This window comes from Marmota marmota, unplaced genomic scaffold (assembly GCF_001458135.2).
Source record: "Marmota marmota marmota unplaced genomic scaffold, marMar, whole genome shotgun sequence".
Classification (NCBI taxonomy): Eukaryota; Metazoa; Chordata; class Mammalia; order Rodentia; family Sciuridae; genus Marmota; species Marmota marmota.
This window is the reverse complement of record NW_026000229.1, coordinates 28,619,703-28,640,026: the sequence shown is the minus strand read 5'-3', so window position 1 is coordinate 28,640,026 and position 20,324 is coordinate 28,619,703. Positions and strand designations below refer to the sequence as shown.

The window sequence follows — 20,324 nt, the reverse complement described above, 5'->3', positions numbered from 1 at the left end:
GAACCAAACAAAAAGAAGAATGCAAACATGGTGGTCATAGGATCAAAACAGTAAAAACTGGCCTTTAGATCGGATGCTGAGCTTCCTCATAATAAGGACAATAAAATAAATGAGATTATAGTGTTACTGTTGTTAAGATAACACATAAGAGACAAAAAATAAGAACTATAATATTTTGGGGGGTGAAAATATTGAACCCAGGGGCACTTGGCCACTGAGCCACATCCCCAGCCCTATTTTGTATTTTATTTAGAGACAAGGTCTCACTGAGTAGAACTGCAATATTTTTGAAAGAGTGTCTCATTCATTTTTCTGTCGCTGAAACACCTGGTTTAGGGTCTTGTGCATATTAGGTGCTTGATACATATTTATTTAGGCTAAGTTAACCAAATAAAAATCTCTATTATTGCTGGCTATTATGTATTGAGTACTTATTATGTGGCAGCTAATTTTCAATTAGTTTAACTCAACAACCCCAGTAGGTGAACACTCTGGTTGCCCCAATTTTAAATGTTGAAACCAAAGCATAGAGTGTAACTTTCCCAAGGTCACAGCTCTTTAATGGCCAGGTTATAACTTAGATTCTAGTACCCTGATTGGAGCCAGCCACTAAGGATTTTAAATGATAGAGTAAATGGGTGTTTGGGGTATTTTCATTTTATCAGACAGTAATACCAGCCACACTAGCTTCTCACACTACTAGCCCCGGGCCGGCAGCCCCGTTTAGATAGAGCCTCTGCAGGAAACCAAAGCAGGATGAGCTCCCCTCTGCTGGGAGCTGCCCGACTTGGAAACTGACAAATCTTTTCCATGTCTTCCTCCTGCTGGCCGATGTGAGCATAGCAGGGCTCTCTTCCAGGTCCTTGGAAGAGCATCCTCTATGAGAGTGCCGCATGGGTGGCCGCCTGGCCTCTCTGTCATTGTAGAGCAGTGGTGTATAAATTGGGACCTGTTCTACAATTGGTTTCTCTCCTGGCAAATCTGGCTGTGTAGTCACTCAGTACAGGGTGGAGGCAAAGTGGGGGCTAATGGTCATTTTTTTTTTTAAAGGAATTGGGATAAGATTTAGGACTTGGGTTCCAGTCCCAGCAGGGTGATGGGTCTGAGTGGCAGGCATCTTTCTTGCACCTGTTTCCTCATTTGCAAAATGAGGGGTTAGACTATACCATTCTAATGGCCCTATGGGTGGCTCTAACCCCCCCCCCTGTAAATCCTTTAACTCTTTTCTTCAGTCAGGTCTCCTCATTGGACCTTACCTTCTCACCCCAGGCCTCCTCCTCAGTCCCCATCCCCAGAACATGACTAGACTGGCCAGTAAGTCCCCATGGACAGAGGTTTTTGGTTTTTTTTTTAGATGTTGATAGACCTTTATTTTGGTCAATTATTTATATGTGGGTCTGAGAATCGAACCCAGTGCCTCACACATGCTAGGCAAGCTCTCTACCACTGAGCCACAGCCCCAGCTCTTGGAGAGAGCTTTTGCACCAGGTGCTGCCCATTCCTCTCAGAGCCAAACCACCTTAGAATAAGGTCCCAGGCTCCCATTAGCTAAGAATGGGAAGGTTGTGGTTCAGAAAGTAAACTGGGCTGCACTTCCTGGCATTGGCACCAGCCTTCCGCGGACATCCTGGTAAGAGCAAACCCAAGATTTAGAAAGAGAAGAAACAGAAACCCACAACTTATATGATATCTTGTTGGGCACTGAAGTTGGAATCTGATGTAATAATGAACCTTTGCATAATGTGATAATTTAAAAAGCATTCTGTGAGTCTTAAAGCAACTCTTTAAGGAAATATTTTCTATCACCTACATTTGTATAAAGGAATTGAGGTCCAAGAGCTATGAACGAGGTCCATGGTCATACTACACATGGTTGGGCTGGGACCCAGGGCCAGGTTGATACCCCACCCCCAGGGTTTGTCCCAGTGGAAACTCAAGGGTCCAGAAGTGCCCCAGACACTGGAGGTTGAGAGCAAGGTGGTCTCAGTGAAGGTGGACTTAGCTCTTCTTCCTAATGGGAGCACCTGGATATTACCTACTCTCCTTCTAGAACAATTCTGCACCTGGATTATTATGGATTTCTATGTGTCCTCTACTTGGGCCTCCTGATTTGGATCCTAATCTAAGATGGGCCTGATCTGTACCTGTGCCGGGTGTATTTAGAGTTAGGCTCTGGATGAATCTCATCTTCCTTAACCTCAGTTTCCCTCTCTGTAAGATGAGGATGTTAACACCTATCACCTAGATATAGTGACAGAGAAAAACAACATGTTTGGAAAAAGCTTTTTACAATGTACAGAACCACCAAGTATTAGAACTTGGAGATGGAGGGAGAGAGGAATTTACCTGTCAGTTTCTTCCTGACTCCTGTCTTACCCATGCAGGTTGGGTGAATGATCTCCCAGCAGCTGCTAGGGAAGCAGGCTCTCTTCCTGAGCACAGGATTCCCAGAAGCTGTGAGAAGGATGGAACATGGGGGCAGACCTACTGAGGCTTCAGTAATGGCATTCATGATGGAACATGAGCTAGAATCAGGCCCTCAGTCCAGGGGAAGCTGAGCCAGCCCTAGGGATCAAGATTTAAGAGCATCACGGCTGCTAGCAGTTTTCACTGAGCAAATGGCTGAGATCCCAAGGAAAGCTGGGGACAAGAGAGTCTGTGGAGGCCCCTAAAGTTGTTGTCATCCAGTAATGGATGCCTGTGAAGCCTAGAGATTCCCAAGGGAAATATGGGACTAGAGATTCTGAACTATCAGGGATGGGAATTAGAACCAGCCAGATATGGCTATTACTGTTAACATGACCTCATGTTCAACCCTAGTATTATCTGGAGAAAAAAAGAGTTTGCAAAGAATTTTTATTATTTTCTTTGGACCGCACACATTGTACATATCTATTTAGCTCTAGTAGAGTCTAAGGCAAGGTTTTTGTGGTAAAGAACAAATTATTTCTGTTCATTTCCAACCCATTATGGACTGAGACTTTTAAAAAATACAATACAAATAAATTACTAGAAAATGAAATTTAAAACAAACAAATTCAAACTACCAAACAAGTCTTAACTAAGTTCTGATCTTGTGCTTGAATGAGGTGGTCGTGTCTAATTGTCACGTTACTAAATGCCACCTCCGCATCTGTGTCCATCTCATCAGGAACCCCAGTTTTCAGACCAGCCTCAGCCTGTGCACACACTTTGAGAAGCAGTAGCTGCTCTTAATTCTGGATTCTCTGGAGAAGAAATAAATCTTCACAACTACAACAGAGATAGTAATTTGTAACATATGGATAGTTTCCTTGAGGAGGGAAAGAGGAAAATCCGTAGCACTTTATTTATCAACACCACACTTGCCAAATGATACCATCACATTAAAGATATGTAGTTGTCCACAATGACCATGATGTGCTGAGGGACAGTACTGGGTTTCTCAGCATCCCTGGAGAGATTGTCCTCCTCCCTTAAACTTGAACAGGTTCAAGTAATCAGATAATAAAAACTACAGGAACAATAAATAGCATATTACTCCATTCATATGCAACTTTACCAAAGTTGCATTACTGAGAAAAATGGCAACAAACAGGGATTGACTTTTGGGAGACAGGGCAAGAATGGACAGTGGGCAGCTCATCACCTTTCTTTTGTTTTCTGTGTATTTTCAGCGTTTAATCCTAACTGCATTTCATATTTTGGCTTTGACTTTGGACTTTGGCTACAAAGCAAATGGCATTTTATTTGATTAAAAAATAAGAATTTCTTTTATCTCAAGTATTAGGTACATTAGCAATCTCTTTTTAAAATTGTCCTCAGGTTAGGAAATACCATGATGCTCTAAAGGAGTAGCCAGTACGCAGGGGCCTGAGTGAGGTGTCATTTTAAAGGAAGGTGCCTGTCTGTTCAGCTGACATTCTAAAATCTCTACAGTCAGAAGAGGGGTCACACTGTTATTCTAATCATTCTGCCACTGCTCAGAACATTTTTAGAATGCCTTTTTTTTTTTTTTTGGCATTGCCTTCAGAGAACAGTTTTGAAGAGAAATGAAAAGAAATGATGTTGACTGTGTATGACAAATGCCACTGGCCTAAAAGGCTCCAGCCTAAGTGTCCCTAACTTCCTGTTCTCTTCAAACACACTTTATGGTAATTCGATACAGTCACATCATTCAAACACATTTTAAACTACTAGTGCCTTTGATGGCACATTTAAAACAAAGACCCCAAACCCCACTGAAGATTTAAATACCACAAAAGACAGTGATAGTTACAATGAAATTAAGAGTTGTCACAATGCAATCACCACTACAAAGGATGAAGTTGTCTTGGAGGATTTGTAAAATCACATACAGTTGGGGCTCTATTCACTTAGTCATCTGGGCCACAGTTTGAAAAAAATTCTTGCTGCCCTGACCCCTCACATTGGTGAAGGCCAATGTCCCTACATGTCCCCTGGGTGTCCTCAGCACCTCTGCCCTGTATTCCTGCCTCTTCTGCTTGGGAGTTACAACTCCTAACACCACACTGCATCACACCTACTACTTGCTCAGTATTTTGTCTGGTAAAATCACTGACATCATGTGTATAGAGGTCCATTTCACAAGCTGGTCACCCACAGTATAAATGTGACTGCCAAGCAGAAGGGATTTATGAGGCAGTGGCTGCAGCACAGGGATGGAGCAGTCTGTTCCCAGCAATCTGTGGACACAGCCTTAGATGCCCTCCTTAGCACACTGTGAGGGGCACAGTTCTTTTCATTTCAAAGCACCCAGATCATAGATACTGGCCAAGTGTCAAAAGAAAAACCACAGGAGAGATATCTAGGGACATGGCCAGCACCCTCAGAAGGAAGCAATCAACTGTCCTGAAGAAATAGAAGTACTGGTTGCACTATAATGAGAACCCCAAAATTCTTTTATATTAATAAGTTTTATTGTTTATAGTGTGCAGTAACTTTAGATTCTTGGAAATAATTAAAATAGAATATTCTAGAAATGTATAAAGTAATAGAATCGTAGGAAATACCTATGTCAATTCAGGCGTAGGTAAAACAACTAGTGGAAACTATGTGAAGCAAATATTTGGGGAAAATATAAATGCATTTGTTTCAAAATCTGAGATCTCTGAGGATACCTGGATAATGCCCTAAATTTATTTACTATTATAAATAGATAATGCCATTTTTCTGTCATTGATTATGCTGGAACACCCTTAGAGTTTAGGTTCTAACTTCTACACGTCTGTCATGCAGAAGACCCATTGTTCTAGAAGTCCTGGCCATCATTCCAAGTCTCAGGCACATAGTGCTCCAGAGCATCCCCAGGGTTAATATACTTAAGCACTTCCTTGTCCCTTCTCCAATCCATCATGTGACCCATTCTTCCTCCATCACTTCCCCTTATACAATGTGTTCTCTAGGTTCATTATCCCAACACTCCAGTTTTATTAAGTTAGTTTCCCTCCTCCAATGGCCATTCCATAGCTGCTGCCCCATCTAAGTCATGGGAAGAACCCAATCTGTAGGAGAGATGAGAGACAACTGAGGCACTGATCACAGATCCAGGACCTGGTGGCAGAGGGGGTGACCCAGTGAGTAGAGGTACCAGAGACATGGAATCTGAGTTGGTCACTTGGAACAAGGTCCTCCTTTCACTTTGTAACCTGCTGGTTGCTCTGTACTATGCTTGTCAGGGCCTGTATATTTGCAGTTCATCTGGGTTTGTGGCAAAGTTCAGGGCACTTTTTCCTAACCCATCTGTCAATTACAGGAGAACATCCTCAACTGTTTGCTCCACTTCCTCTTTATAGATGAAGTCTCCATATTGTGCACTGAAAAAGTATTATGAATTATTTAAGACCAATACATAAAAGGTTTTAGCCACATGGATGACATAATTACTTTGCTAATGTATTTTATTTTCCATGAAAATTATACATGTTTATATGATTTTCAAGCCTGAGTTGAATCTCCAGGACCAGTTGGTTGGATGAATGAGACAGAGAGAGGTCACATTGTCAGTCTGAGGAATTCAGCTAAGGAGGGTGCTAACTGGCTGTAAGGGAGATTTCATCACCAGCTTCTCCTGGCACTATCCAGCTGCTCGGCCTGGCTACCTGTTTATCCTGAGGAGTGGGATGCATAGGGAAAAGGAAAGGGAAGGAGTAATAAAGATAAAGATGGGAGGTCCCCTGGGGCAGGCAAAGCAACCCTTCAAAGAAGGCACTTTCCTCTATCTGCCTTCTGTTTTGCCTCATGGTCTGATGTTTTATTTGCTTTTCTGCTCAATGCTTTCGGTAATATCTTTTCAACAGCCATGGAAAGATGCCACTTTTGAAGAATGTGTGTGAGAGTTAATCTCTTCCTCACTTCCCACCCCTCTGTGTGTGGGGTAACTCTGAGATCAGAGGGCAGGAAAACATAAGTGTGAAAGTGGAGAGCAAGAATCTACGAAAGGAGTAAGGTGCAGGGGGAACCAGAGCACCCACCCGTCAGAGCTCTGCTGAATGTCAGAGATTTAAAGCCCATGCTGGTAGAGACTAATGTTTAAATCTGACAGGTCAACCAGAGGGAAAGTCTGGTTTTTTGTTTCATTTGAATTCCATAGGCCAGATACAAATTTTGAGAGAATTCCCCATCTGACTCCTCTGCTTAGAAGAACAAGCCTAGACACAGAATTGAGGTGGGGGGATTAATCCAATTGGAGATTATAAATTGGTTCTCAACCATCTCACACCCATCAGAATAGCTACTATCAAAACAAACAGAAAATGACAAGTGTTGGAGAGATGTGGAGCAATTGGAAGCCTGCGCTCTATTGGAGGGAATGTAAATTGGTTCAGCCATTTTCAAAAAACTAGAATTCAAATCCCACTTCTGGGTGTATGACTAAAAGATTTGAAAGCAAGACCTTGAATAGGTAGTTGTATATGCCCCGTGTTCATGGGGGCATTATTTACAATGACCAAAAGGTAAAAGCAATCTAAATGCCCATCGCTGGATTGGGGTCTGCAAAGTTGGGTTTGAGTCTCTCCTATTGAGCCCCCTGGCCTCCACTCCCATCCCCCAAGAACCATTTATCCATACAGCAGCCAGCCATATTGAACAGAACATAAGCCAAGCCATGTCCTCCTCCCGCTCAAACCCTCCAATGACTTTCAATCGCGCTTAATTTGCACATATATTAGTGGTGTGCTGGGAAATATTTAACAACTGGCTATCCTGGAGGGCAATCTAGAAGAAAGGAAAAGAGCCTGAATTTGTAATAATTGCCAATTTTCATGGTATAAATACTTCTACAAACTACCCACTTGACATTAACCATTTCACAGAACTCCTGATTTTTTTACCAAGTGGCTCTTGAGAGTTAGAATGACCTAGACCCAGTATATCCCTCCTACTTAAAATTCAGCTTCTTTCTATGGCCCTTGAGGCCCAGAGAGGTCTTCCCATCTTGCCAATATCATCTTGTTTTATGTTCTCTTTGATAATGTCACTGCAGTCACACTGTGTATATAATCAGAGACTCCATGACTGGTCCCATGTGAGGGCTTCTCACTTGCTGTTCCCCCTACCTGGAGCTTTGTTCTCCAGGTTTTGACTGGTTGATTATTCTTTGCCCTTTTGGCTTTAACTTCACTATTTCAGAGAAACCATGCTTGGGCATTCAATTCTGAAACAGAGCCCCTCCCACATTACTATCTCATCATTCCCTTTATTTCCTTCATAGCCCTTAGACTACCTAAAATAATCTTGTTTATTATTTGTTTCCTTACTTATTTTGTTTTGACATGTAAGGTGCAAAGGAACAGGAAGTTAGGGCAGGGCCTGCTGTGTAATATGTGTTCAATAAATGTTTGTTGGAGAAATAAGTGATTAATAGGACAAGCATAAATTACTTCTGTTGTAAGTTGGAGGTTGTTTAAGCATAGGAAGAAGTGTCACACTATTCTGGAGATTTATAAAATTGGTTTTAGATTTTTTTTTAAGTTAACATAGTTTTATTTTGATGTGGCAATATGTATATATAGACCTCTTAAGGGGCAGTATTTTCTTCAAAATGAACTATCTGAAAGACCTCTAAGTCAGGAGGAGAGAGGAGGAGAAAGAAAAAGAAAAGATGTTCATTCATTTTCCTAAGGGCCACCAGAGCAGAAAGGACATTCAGCACCTTTGCTGTCCTAATATGCTGTATTCTTAATGATTTATAGTAATTCTTTCCTTGTCACTTGCCTCAAGGACCATGCGCAAAGATGCACGGGCCATTCCTGCATTGTCATGGGTAGAATTTCTCCAGAGTGAGAGTTCATTTCTCTTTGCCTGCTTGCTAGACCTGCATGAGTGGTAAAAGTAGTGACTGCATTTTGGGAAGGTGATAAACATGCCAGAAGGGTTGCTCTTGCCCAAATAGAGTGCAAATCTTAGCAGTGAAAGGAGATACTATTGAGATCTTAGTGATTCAATTAGTCTGGATATGAAACCACTCAGAAAAAGAGATTATTTCCAAATACATTGGCTTACTCAGAAGTCCAAGTAGGGAATAAGATAATTATTTGTGAGCCAAATGTGTTCCACAAACATCCTCATTCCCCCTGTGGCAATGTTAGGGCCACATGCAGACATATTAGTGTTTGGGGGGTTGGAGTGTTCCAGTTGACTTACAATGGATGCTCAAATCATCTTTTCAGAGACCAAATTGCATGTTTGACCTGAAAGTGAGAGTGTCATATGCATTAAATTACTATCAGGGCTTAAACACAAAGGGGGAAAATTGGTGTTATAAAGCACATTAGTAACTTAATGGAAGTTTTGGACATTACTATAAAGCTCCTCTGGCCTAATGCATACTTACAAATGGCTCTACTTAGGCTTGAATTGGTGAAGGGCAAACAAATAATCATCAGGATATGTACAGTGATGTAGAGAAGTCAAACTGGGTGAAATCAAACAGCTCCCAGACTTGCATCCCCAGGATCTGGCATTTACTGTGTGACTTTGGACAAAGTATTCAGCTTCCTTGTGCATCAGTTTCTGCTTCAGTGAAATGGGGACTTTTCTTCCTTCCTCACTGGGTGTGTGAGTGGGTGGGTAGAGGGTACACATAGAACACTCGATGTGAAGGGGTTGATGTTAGAAACTGTAAGTCACAGGTCCAATGCAGGTCAAGGATGGGTATGCTTTGGCTGGCACTGTGTTTTAGGAACATTGAATTTGAAGGCCTTTACTCTCAGCATTCTCTTTCCCACACAGGTTATTCTTAGAGCTGCCCGATCATCTGACATGTTACCTGCCTGCCTCCTATGGACATTCTGATTTAGGAACACCTGTGACTGAAACACTGTATAGGTAGGACCAGTTTCACATGTGGGTGAAGTGCCTTTTAGGGGTATCTGGAAGGGACCCCCTCCTCCCCCTCCTCTTTTCCTTCTACCAGCCGTGCCTGCTGATGCTTATAATTCTCTTGTGCAATTCTCTAGGGGAAAAAGCACCTCTATTGAAAGAAAGATAACATTTTGAGGCTTAGCTTTGCTTTATAATTTAGGTAGATAACTTTAGCAGGCTAAAACAATGTTGAGAGGGTTTTTAATTTTTATTTTTCTGTAGTTATAGATGGACAGAATGTCTTTGTTTATTTTTATGCGGTACTAAGGATTGAACCCGTGCCTCACACGTGCTAGGCAAGTGCTCTGCCACTGAGTTACAGACCCAGCCCCAAGAACAGTTTTTGATAATAGAACTGGAGACATTGGCCACATGTGTTGGATTGTGTGGGTAGGAGAGGGAAACTACCAAGCAGGTAGGCCTTGGCTACATTTTACAGGAGAATAAAAATAGATGAATGGAGGATTTCCTTATCTGTAAAATGGGGATAATACTTACTTCATCATATTTTTGGGAGAATTAAATAATTGTATAACTGATAAGTATCATAAATTCTGTTCAACTCATTATCAAGTTTAATTTAGCAAGCATTTCTAGAAGTGGAGGTCAGAGAGTCAGCCCCAGAGCCCAATTGACACTGGAGACAGAAAAGTCCAGTAAGCATTCTTTCAGTGGGTCAATGCTACACACTCATGTAGAATATTTGCAACTTGAACTGAGAAAAGTGCTGCTTAGAAATAAAAATAACAGTTTTCAACTGGCATTTCTCAACAATGAGAGGGCTTTCTGAATGTGATTATTTTCTACTTGGGTGAGATAAAAGTGTGATCTCAATGAAGGCACTGGAGTGAGAGTGTCTAGCACACCTGAGAGGATATGAGGGTACAATTGTCCTTAACATTTGACAGTGATAGAGCCCTTATATGCATGCATTTCACTGGCAATTTACACATTCTAGTTCTTCAGAACTGATGAAAACAGAATCGACAACACATTAAAGAGTGACAATTAAGTACTTAACAATGAGGCAAAGTCTGAAGAGATGGCAGGACTCTCAAATATATGTCCATCAACCTACTGAAAAGCCAGTGGTATTCCAAGTTTCTTAGGCTAACTCTGTGCAAACAGATGGGGTTTTTCTACACAGGCTAAGTGGGGTGGGGGGCAGGAAAGTTCAACAATTACCCAGATGTTTTGATTCTAGGAGAGCTTGCTTTGATCATTCAAACCATGTTTCTCAGCCCCCAACTTCCAGATTCTCCCCAACATATTTTCTGTCTGCATTATCTATATACAAGTATTTCAACCTCTCATTTCACTGTATGGATATAGGCCTTGGCTACATTTATACATATAAAATACACAAGTGTTTGGGAAGTTCTGGATGAGTGAGGGAAATGGATCCAGCCTCTCCCTCTACCACACAACTCTAACCAGAGGCAGTGTAAACAGCATGTCCATAATCATCCGGTGAATTAACATCAATACATTAAATCTCAAATTCTGGCTTTATTCTCAGGGGTTTAAATTATTTGGAGGATGGTCTAGATCTGACCACAGACATGCTCAAGTACCCAGGCATATTCCAGGTATCTTTAGACCATAGAGAGAATCCAAATAATTCCAAGCTCAAGTATTTCCTTCTCCACTAATGCACATCTTTGATTGTTAGAATACTTACCTCTTCTTAGCTTGTTTTCTGGGTCAATTGAAAGTATGTACGGGCAAGAGTGTCTCTTTGAAACTCATCTTGACAGCAAATATGGAGAGACTAGGGTGATGAGGATGGGGACAGATGATAAGAGAAGGAAAACAGCTCCTGCTCTCAAGGAACTTATACTCAGTTTCTACTCAGCTGCCTTGTTGCTAAATAGTAGGATGTGAGGGATGCTCAGATGGGATGTGATGGCTGTTGATGCAGTAGACATATTAACATATTTGTAAATGAGCTTAATTTCTCAATTTTTTAGTAACACCCAATAAATACACTCGAAGTGATCATAAACACAAGTAAAGTGGTATTTGGAAAATTGACCCATTTATTTGATTCCTTATACAGAGAAAATTCCAGGTGTACATTTTATCCATGGCTACATACAATGATTCAATAAACTAGATAATGGTTAAATTTCTAAGGTAACTATTAAATTTGAGGTAGGATTTTTTTTAAAAAATGGTTTGCAGGGGTTCTACATCAACCATGTTCCTTACTGATTGTTGCCCTTGGATTTGGGGGCATGGAAGGAAAGGGAGGGAGACAATGTCAAAGGAATGAGGTAACAGGAGCACTCCTTAGAAGTCAGAACCCACTGGGCTGTAGTACCAGATACAGATTCAGAGGGCTTTCTCACTCCTAAATGACTGATGCTGTGGTAAGGGCTATGTGACTGTTTAAAGTCATCTCTTGTTATCCATGCTATTTTGGAGCTGAGCAACAATGCAAACATGGAAAAGGGATTTTTATTTGAATTTGGAATACATCATGTGATTTCTACCCTTTATTACCTACCCCCCTGATATCAGATGTAGAGTCCTAGTTATATTTTACCCAGGCTATTACTAAGTTAGCTTATATTACCTGAATCTATACCTACTATAGCAGAGGTATTTGAGACATGAATGGAGAGACTGGGAAAGGATATTCTTTGATTCAACTTTTGCCACAGTCAGATCACATGTGGATACATAATAGGTAACTGGGCCTAACTCACGAGAAAAGTCAAATGCTGAAATTGTCTAAGTATTTCTTCAAAGTGTCTGAATGTTGCTGTTCTACCATCACAAAAGAAAAAAGAAAAAAAAGGAAAAAGAAAAAGAAAATAAAAGAAAAAAGAAAGCTGTTTTATTCACACTAGCAGATGTGTTTGGCCCTTGGTACTCAGACTTGGCCTGGCTTTTCTAATCAATTCCAGTGCTTCTGCCCAGACATTAAAATGCCCTGGGGCAGGGCAGTGGAGATCCTGTAGGAAACCAGATGTAGGTGTAGTGGATTACTTATCTTTTCCAAAGCATATTTTGTGGAATTGGTCCTTTTGGACTGCAGTTTCTTCACTGACTACTTTCCCCATGGCCTCTTTTCTCTTGCATCCTGGTTCTCTAGTTTGGACGAGGGTAGATGTCCCATAGCTCCCATCTTGCTGAAGGCCCATAGGAGGTATGCCTTGGGCCCAAATGTTCACTGTGAGGATGATATTACCTGGCAAGGGTGAATGGTTCCCATGTGAGCTACTGATGAGAAATGCTCCAGAGTAGTCACTGAACAACCTTCTTTAGTGTTTGAGGCACTTGTCTGAATTTCTTGGGGTAAAAATCATTTCTAGCAGGTTGCTTGTTTCATCTGGGTGCAAGGACAAGTCATTTTTCTTCTGTATGTTTTCAACACATTTTCCTTGCAGTGTCTTCACATGGAATCGCCTCAGAAGTGTAACCAGGACAACTTTCATCATCACCATGGCAATGTACTTTCCTGCACAGCTGCGGGGCCCAAAGCCAAATGGCTGAAAATACCTGTAAGGAACCTGTGAAAATGATCAGACCATTAGCCAGAGTGTTCAAGGCCAGAGTCATGCAATACAGTCTCTGATTTCACTCTGAAAACACTGGTCAGTCAGAACACTCTGTTTTGGGGTCTCAGCCATACTGCTTCTTCACTGATTTGAAGGACTGAATAAATAAACCCCTTTCTGATCTATTGTGATTCACCTTTTGTGCAGACTCATCCTCAGTCTCCACTTTTGCCATTCATGTAAATGAGCTGGAGTAAAGCAAAGCAAATCAACTTTTTACAGGCAATGCTGGGGTACTCAACTAGCTCTGGAGAGTACCCACAGCTCTCCTGCTGCTTTGCAAGTCTCCAACGCAAAGACTGTTTCTGTGTGATGCCATATAAGCCTGATGAAAAGGGACAAATGCAGACAAAACATGTCAGAACTAAGCATCTGTTTTTAGTTATGAAGAAAATTAATGAGGAACCATGTCCGTCTGTCTTATTCGAATCTGAATTTACATAGTGCCTGGCACATAGATGTTCAATACATTTTTTTGACTAATTGGCTGATTTACAGGATATTATCTAGATTGCCTATATAGAAACAGGATAAATTAAAGTACTGAATTAACTTCATGTTTCTATGATATATGCAAGTGGGAAAAGAGAGCACTGAATTATCTGGATAATTTAGGTTTAAAAATACTGTTGTGGCTGAAGTTGTTGTTCAGTGGTAGAGCACTTGCCTGGCATGCATGAGGTCTTGGGTTTGATCCTCAGTGCCATGTATAAATAAATTAATAAAATAAAAGATCCATTGACAACTAAAAAATTTTTTAAAAATTAAAAAAATACTGTTGCCTAAAATTTGACAGAATGGAGGCAGAATCTCCAATATAAGTCAAGTATAGAAAAAGCAGAATCTCTTCCACTTATTGAGTCTTACTTAGAATGAGACCTGCTGCTCATAAGGCTATTTGATGAACCAAAGTCAGATCTTTTGGTCTCACTTAATTTCCATCTAAAGCAGAAATGGATTTCTTTTGCTTAAATAGTGCTAGCTGAATCTGGATGATGACAAAGTGATCAGTTTAAATGGAAAAGTAGATTCACTGGGTTCAATATAACTTATCTCACTTTAGCAAAATTAGGGGCCTAGATTTTTCACATGTTGAGCCACCATGTTGCTCCCACTTAGATATTTTACAGAGCTGGAGACCCAGCAACCTTGGCTTAAGCAAGAACTTGGTAGCCGTGTCTAAGCCAGAGAACATGTGTGCTCCGAGTGAGCTGGCAGACGGGAATGGGTAAGAAGAATGAAAAGCGTGTGGTGCAAACACAGACCCAGAGCAGATTCAACAGTTGAAACTGCCGAGAGTGGTACATTCAGTTTTAAGAAGGGCTCTTACATTCTTCTCAAAATTTTCAAGAGTAAATTCGTTAGGCTTGGGGAAAAACTCGAGTCGATGCATTCTTCCAATATTTAGAATAATGTTAGTTCCCTTTTTCACTGGGTAGCCATCAATCACATCATCTTGTAAGGCTTTGCGCATGACCAAGTCCACGACGGGCTGGTACCGCAGGCTCTCGTAAATGAAGTTTTCCATCACTTTTAGTTTTTGCACATCGTCAATCTTTATCTCTCTCTCACCTGTGAGAGAAAAGTGGGCAAGGAAGGTAATGTTAGTTTCAATATGTGTTGAGTACTGACACTCCTATTTTTTTCCATAGAACAGTTTACTTTTGACTGAAAAACAATTATGTCTATAAAAATTCAGATATCAAGACAGTTATCTTAAAACCTGGAAGATTTCATAGAAACATTGAGATTTCCTGAAAAGTCAGAAACACTGGACCCACATTCCCACAGGACAACAGTGGGCTGAAGATGAGGGGCCGATTACCCCTTTAAAGGGGGTCCTGTGAACCATATCTAATTCCCTTCATACACCATTCAAATCTGCCTGGCTTCTGAAATCTGACTTTTACACACAACTCTAAATTCTAGGAGTCATTCATTTCCTCTTTGGACTTGTGAGCAAACTCACAGCACAACCATCCCCCAAAAGGGTGCATGGGCTGCTGCACAGTCAAAGTGAGACAGTGGATTCAATCCATTGCAACAACATTTTTTCCTCTGGTTACTGTACAGTCACCTGCCCACATGTCTCCACATCTCTTCAAGAACAACCTTTCACAGTAGTGTGGCAAGAACTCCCCTCCAAAATAAAATAGGTATTTCAGATCAGTCCTGGTGGGACTGGGGATTGATGGGCACACTCACTGCCTCAGACTGGTATGACATTGCTCAAAGAGGCTTGAATTAGTCCCAGAGGTGGCAGAGCTTCAGCATTTCCTCAAATGGGCCACCACTTTTGAAGAATCAGAACTGGCCCAGGGTTCTGAGTCTAACCAAAGTAAGAAGCCCTGCCCCACATGTATTGGTCTTTGTACCCAAGGATGTAGTGGAGTATGTTTAACTGGGGTGGAGAGGTAGAAGGGAGGATGATGGGGAAGGTGACCAAAGGCATCCACTAGGAAGCAAATGAGTACAGGAAGGAGGACAGACATTTGTGCAAGTGGCTCTGCTGTTTTTCTGTCTTTGCAGAGGTCTGCTGAAGGATCAGGAGAACATCAATAAGTACAAACACGTTTCACCTCTTGAGGAAACTGTATCAAAGTTATATTAAAGGCTTATGTATTATGGTCTCAAAAGCAATTTCCCTCTGTGCCTTGAACTCCAGCCTTCTCTTCACTCCACTGGGCTTGATGTGTCCTCTCCCTCCCACCAGCCCAAGTGTGTTCCTGCAAAGATTACCAATATGAAGGAGATTCCAAATAAGGACCTCTGTTTTTTCCCAGAAGGCGGTCTGATTCTTGTGACTGTGGCAATGCTTTTGTGGAGAGTTACTACAGGATGGTGCTGAAACAGGCAGGGCCATGGAAAGAGAGGGGAGAAAGTAGAGGGAGACCTGGTGGCTCCCTGCAGAGGAGGAGGAGAGGCATCAGGGATGAGGGTGAGCCTCACTGGGTTGGAGTCCAGAAGGAAACTTTTCACTCCCTTGTCTTTGCTGTTATTCTCTCCTCTTCCTTCTGTCACCAATTGGAAGTTCATTTGTGACTGAGTTGCTTGAAATCCAGAAACAATGCTGTAAATAGCAGCCATTTTTCCTGGGTGGACCCACAAAGGCCTTTGAACTGATAAAGCAGGCATAGCATACACAATCCCAAGTTTTTGAAAGACAAATCCAACAATGAGTTAGGTTTGTATACACATAGAAAAAGATCTTGAAGAATAAACAGCAAATAATTAACACTGGTTAGCTCTGGGAATGACAATGAGGTCAGGAAGGACAGTGGAAAGGATTGGGAACTAATCCTTTTAGTTATCATTTTCTACTTTACACTTCTCTCTGTTTTCTGAATTTTCCCAAAGAGCATGTATTATTTTTATAGTAAAAAACAGAGAGAACCATCTTTTCAACCTACCTGGCATAGTCCAACTGTGATAGAATTACTTGTTTTATTTTTCTCCAAGTGGATTATAAAAAGAATTCTGTGTTTGACCTCCTTCTTAGGACATAAGAAATTGGCAATCAAAAGGATTATCTTTTAAATTCTATTATTTATTTGATAAATTCTTACCAACAACAGTCTGTATTTCCTTCATTATTGCCTCTTCAACTTTAGGGTGATTTGCAATGAGGAACAGCATGAAGTACACAGTGACAGACATAGTGTCAGGTGCTGCAATCAGCATTTCCAATACGCACTGGTTCACATTCTCTTTTGTCAGATCTCCACGTTTCTGAACAATTCAAAGAGGGGGAAAATTGAAAAAGTAATCAGTTTCAATAAAATGAGGGGAAGTGACCCTCAAGCTCAACAACCTCAATAAAATGAAATTATAGAAATTACATGTCTCTATAATTGACTATGAACATTTCACGTGACAATCTACAGCTGACCGATGAACAGTTTAGACAATTATCTACATGTAGTCTAGCCTCCATATCCTTGGGCTCCAAACTATGGATTCAACAACCACCTGGACATTGAGACTACTTGAAAAAACAATAGTGTCTGTAGTAAACATATAGAGACCTTTTTTCTTGTCATTATATCCTAAACAATACAGTATACCAACCATTTACATAGTACTTACACTGTATTCAAATAAGCAATCTAGAGATGATTCTAAGTATGTGGGAAGATATGTGTAGGTTTTATGTAAATATTCTGCTTTCTATACAGGACTTGAGCATCCTTGCATTTGAGTATCTGAAAAGGGTTCTGGATGAACTCCCTTAAATGCAGAGGAATGATTATATTGAAGGTCTTTAATATTCCTCTTTCCTGATTTCATATGCTGTATTGTGGTACAGAAGAGTTTTCAATTTTAAAGACCAGTTTTACTAGAATGTCTGCATGGGATATTTGGGTTGGGTTTATAGTACTTCTAGGGAAAATACTTAAAAGCAGAAATATGCAACTATTATAAAAGGGAATCTTTACACACACATGTACATGAACAGTCATAACATGTTGGGTAGGGAATTATGGTTAGTCTAGATCAGTACCTCAGCAAAAATCAATTCAGTGGCAAAATCCATACAGTCTTCTAGTTTCTCTGCTGTGGAAACCTTTTGCCTTTTTTCTTCTACCAAAATATTTATGGCATCTTTCAAATCCTTGCTGGAAAAAAAAAAGTCAAAATATAATCTCAATTTAAGCCTCTAGAAAAACATTGTTTTCCTGTGTGTTTAAACAAAATGTCCTGCTTCCCTTGAAGCCAGTGGTGTTCATGAATAAAGAAATTCATATTTTATTTCTTCACTAACATTCCTAAATTACATGTTTATACTTTGTTAAGGCATCAGAGTTAACTAAGATATCTAGACAGGTAGTAAAATTAAAGCTGTGACTTTTTAGTTAAGGGTTAAACACTGATACCAAAGGCTACACTCAGCCATGTTTTGCAACTTCTGATTTGGTAGGCAGTGTTTAAAGTAAGAGCCCATGTATGTCTTTGGTTGGGGCAAGCACTCTTCAGTTTGTCGTAGGCGCTTCCATTTCCTGCCCTCTTACAGCCTCACAGCCCAGTTTTATTTGCCAGGCCCTGAAGACTATTGAGTATAAAATTCCTGTACTAGACAGTAAACTCAGGTGGGTACTATTCTTGATATTTATTCTCATACCTGTGACTTTTGCCTTACTGTAAGCACTAGGAATAAGTAGCAGCATGAATATGTGTATGCATATTATGGTAAAGGGAGAGCTCCTTGGACAACCAGTGAGGTTCTAGCCCAGGTTACTCACTTTCTATGTAACCTACTTTACATTTCTGAGCCTTATGTTTAGATGAACAATAAGGTCACCTTGAGGTCTAAATTCCATTCTTGTCTTAGTCCTTACATGTATGTGTTCATGTGTAAGCATATTGTTCCCTCATCCTAGGGGACAATATTCTGTGTAACGTTAAATGTACATATCTTTATTTCAAATTCTTATTGATATGGTCACAAATCAATAGCCTCTATTTTTAGTACAGTTCATCAAGTAAGAGACGAATCTTCCATCAATGTTCCTCATTTTAAAAAAATTTCTTTTGAACATCATAAGGAAGATATTTAAACACTTTAAGAGAGTAATTGTGTGGCTGTAAATGAGGATGCATGTATTGTGTATCTCTATGAGTATACCTATACACACACACATACACACCCTTCCAGATATCTACCAAAGATGTATTCACATTCATTCATTCACCTACCCATCCATTTATTCAGCATATATTGGTTGAGCATCTTCTACATAAGGAAGACAGATATCTATTCAATTGGTGAGCTATGATGATTCTTTTCAAGTAGGCTTAGAATGCTGATAGCATTTCTACTGGAGCACTAGCCCCCAAATGGCCTGGAAGGTGTTTGGATGCCCCTACATTCTGAATTCATAAACAGTTCTTTCATAGAACTGCAGCCACTATTGAGCATATACTTCCTTCCTGAGCCAGAATTCAAAATTTTGCATTAGTGGACTGTGAATGCAAATTAGGATCTTTCCTATTCAAGTTACAAGTTGGCCTTAATAACTGCATAAATGTATGCATCTGAATTTATATGCCCTTCAAAACTGGAAGAATTGAGTTAAATGACAGTTTTCAGGAACTAGGAAATCTCTGACTTACAAGCATGTATATCGAGAATGTACCTGTGAATCAGTTGTTTGGAATTCTGAATACATTTTTAAAGACTAGGCTACCAGCCTAGACTATAAACACCTATTCCAAGGTATTATGGGGCTGAAAAGCTTTACATTTACAAAAACAAAACATAGAAAACAATACTACTATGATATTTGGAATTAAAAGAAGCAAAAATATAAAATCGAATAAAGGTAGAGGTAGGTGTCCATTTATCTTCCCATAAATGTATTTTTAAAAAGTACTGACATTATTTTAAGTGTTAGGTGGAAGAGATGAAAAGATTTCTCTAGGTCTTTGTTACTATAGGAGATATAAATTAGTGCACTAATCATTGGCAACTGTGATATACAGAGGAAATGCTGCTGAGCTCCTTTCTATAGACTTCTGAGAGAAATAAATATACAGTTTACTGCTTTGTTCTATGGCCAAGGCCAAGGCTAAACTAATAACTTAAAAGAACACAATGAAACTCTTCAGAATACCACCACCACCAAGTTTGATCACAGTGAAGAGATAAATCCTTTATCTAATTCATTAAAGTCACAGTAAGCTCTGTGAAAGAAAAGGAAATGTGTAAAGAACCAACTGTGCAAATCATTTACCTAATACTCACCAACCAACCACACGAGACCATGCAAAGCAACATCAAGTTAGGTTCCTCCCCAGAAACTAATATTATTGAATTTCAAAATCCACAGAAAGGATAAAATTGGGTCTTCAAAAATCTCAGGGACATTTTAGAAATGAAGAACTTAAGATGGTTAGGGATGCTTAAAGAAGATATAAATATAGGAAAAAGGGAAATTAACATATTTAATGCCCACTCTGCTGTGCTTAGATCTCATTGCTCTATATATGTGACCTCATAAACCTGTATTCCCACTCTAGAGGGGTTTATATTTTACTTTAAATAACTCCCCAAGGCCATTTAGTTCTAAATGGTAGGGGAGGATACAAACTGGGACTTTCTGCCTCTGAATCACATGGGTTTCCCACTGGTGGTCAGAGGAGGCAGTGTTTGGTAGCTGGGGAGCTGTACTCTAAAAACCCATAATTAGTCTGTAAGCTTTGGGGCATTTGTCTAGTTTTCTACTGGACTACTTTAAGACTAAAACAATGTCATTTAATGACAGTTTCAGGACCTCCAAAACAAAAAATATATAACAAAAAAATCACACATTTTATTGAAGTTCATTATAGTCATTATGCAATAATTCTTTGGGGACTGCTATCAATTCTTTGGTTTGACTTATGTTAAATGCA

The 20,324-nt window shown here is 40.1% G+C and overlaps 1 protein-coding gene across 1 annotated transcript in view; it reads right to left on the bottom strand.

The window, feature by feature from the left end:
- Positions 1-11,382: 11,382 nt before the first annotated feature.
- Positions 11,383-20,324, bottom strand: part of LOC107138103 (aromatase) — a 30,691-nt gene continuing 21,749 nt past the window's right edge. The window contains 5 exon segments of the mRNA XM_015480662.2: positions 11,383-12,643; positions 12,645-12,884; positions 14,263-14,504; positions 16,499-16,661; positions 17,434-17,548. Of these exon segments, the coding sequence (XP_015336148.2) occupies positions 12,542-12,643; positions 12,645-12,884; positions 14,263-14,504; positions 16,499-16,661; positions 17,434-17,548 (862 nt within the window). The 3' untranslated portion in view covers positions 11,383-12,541.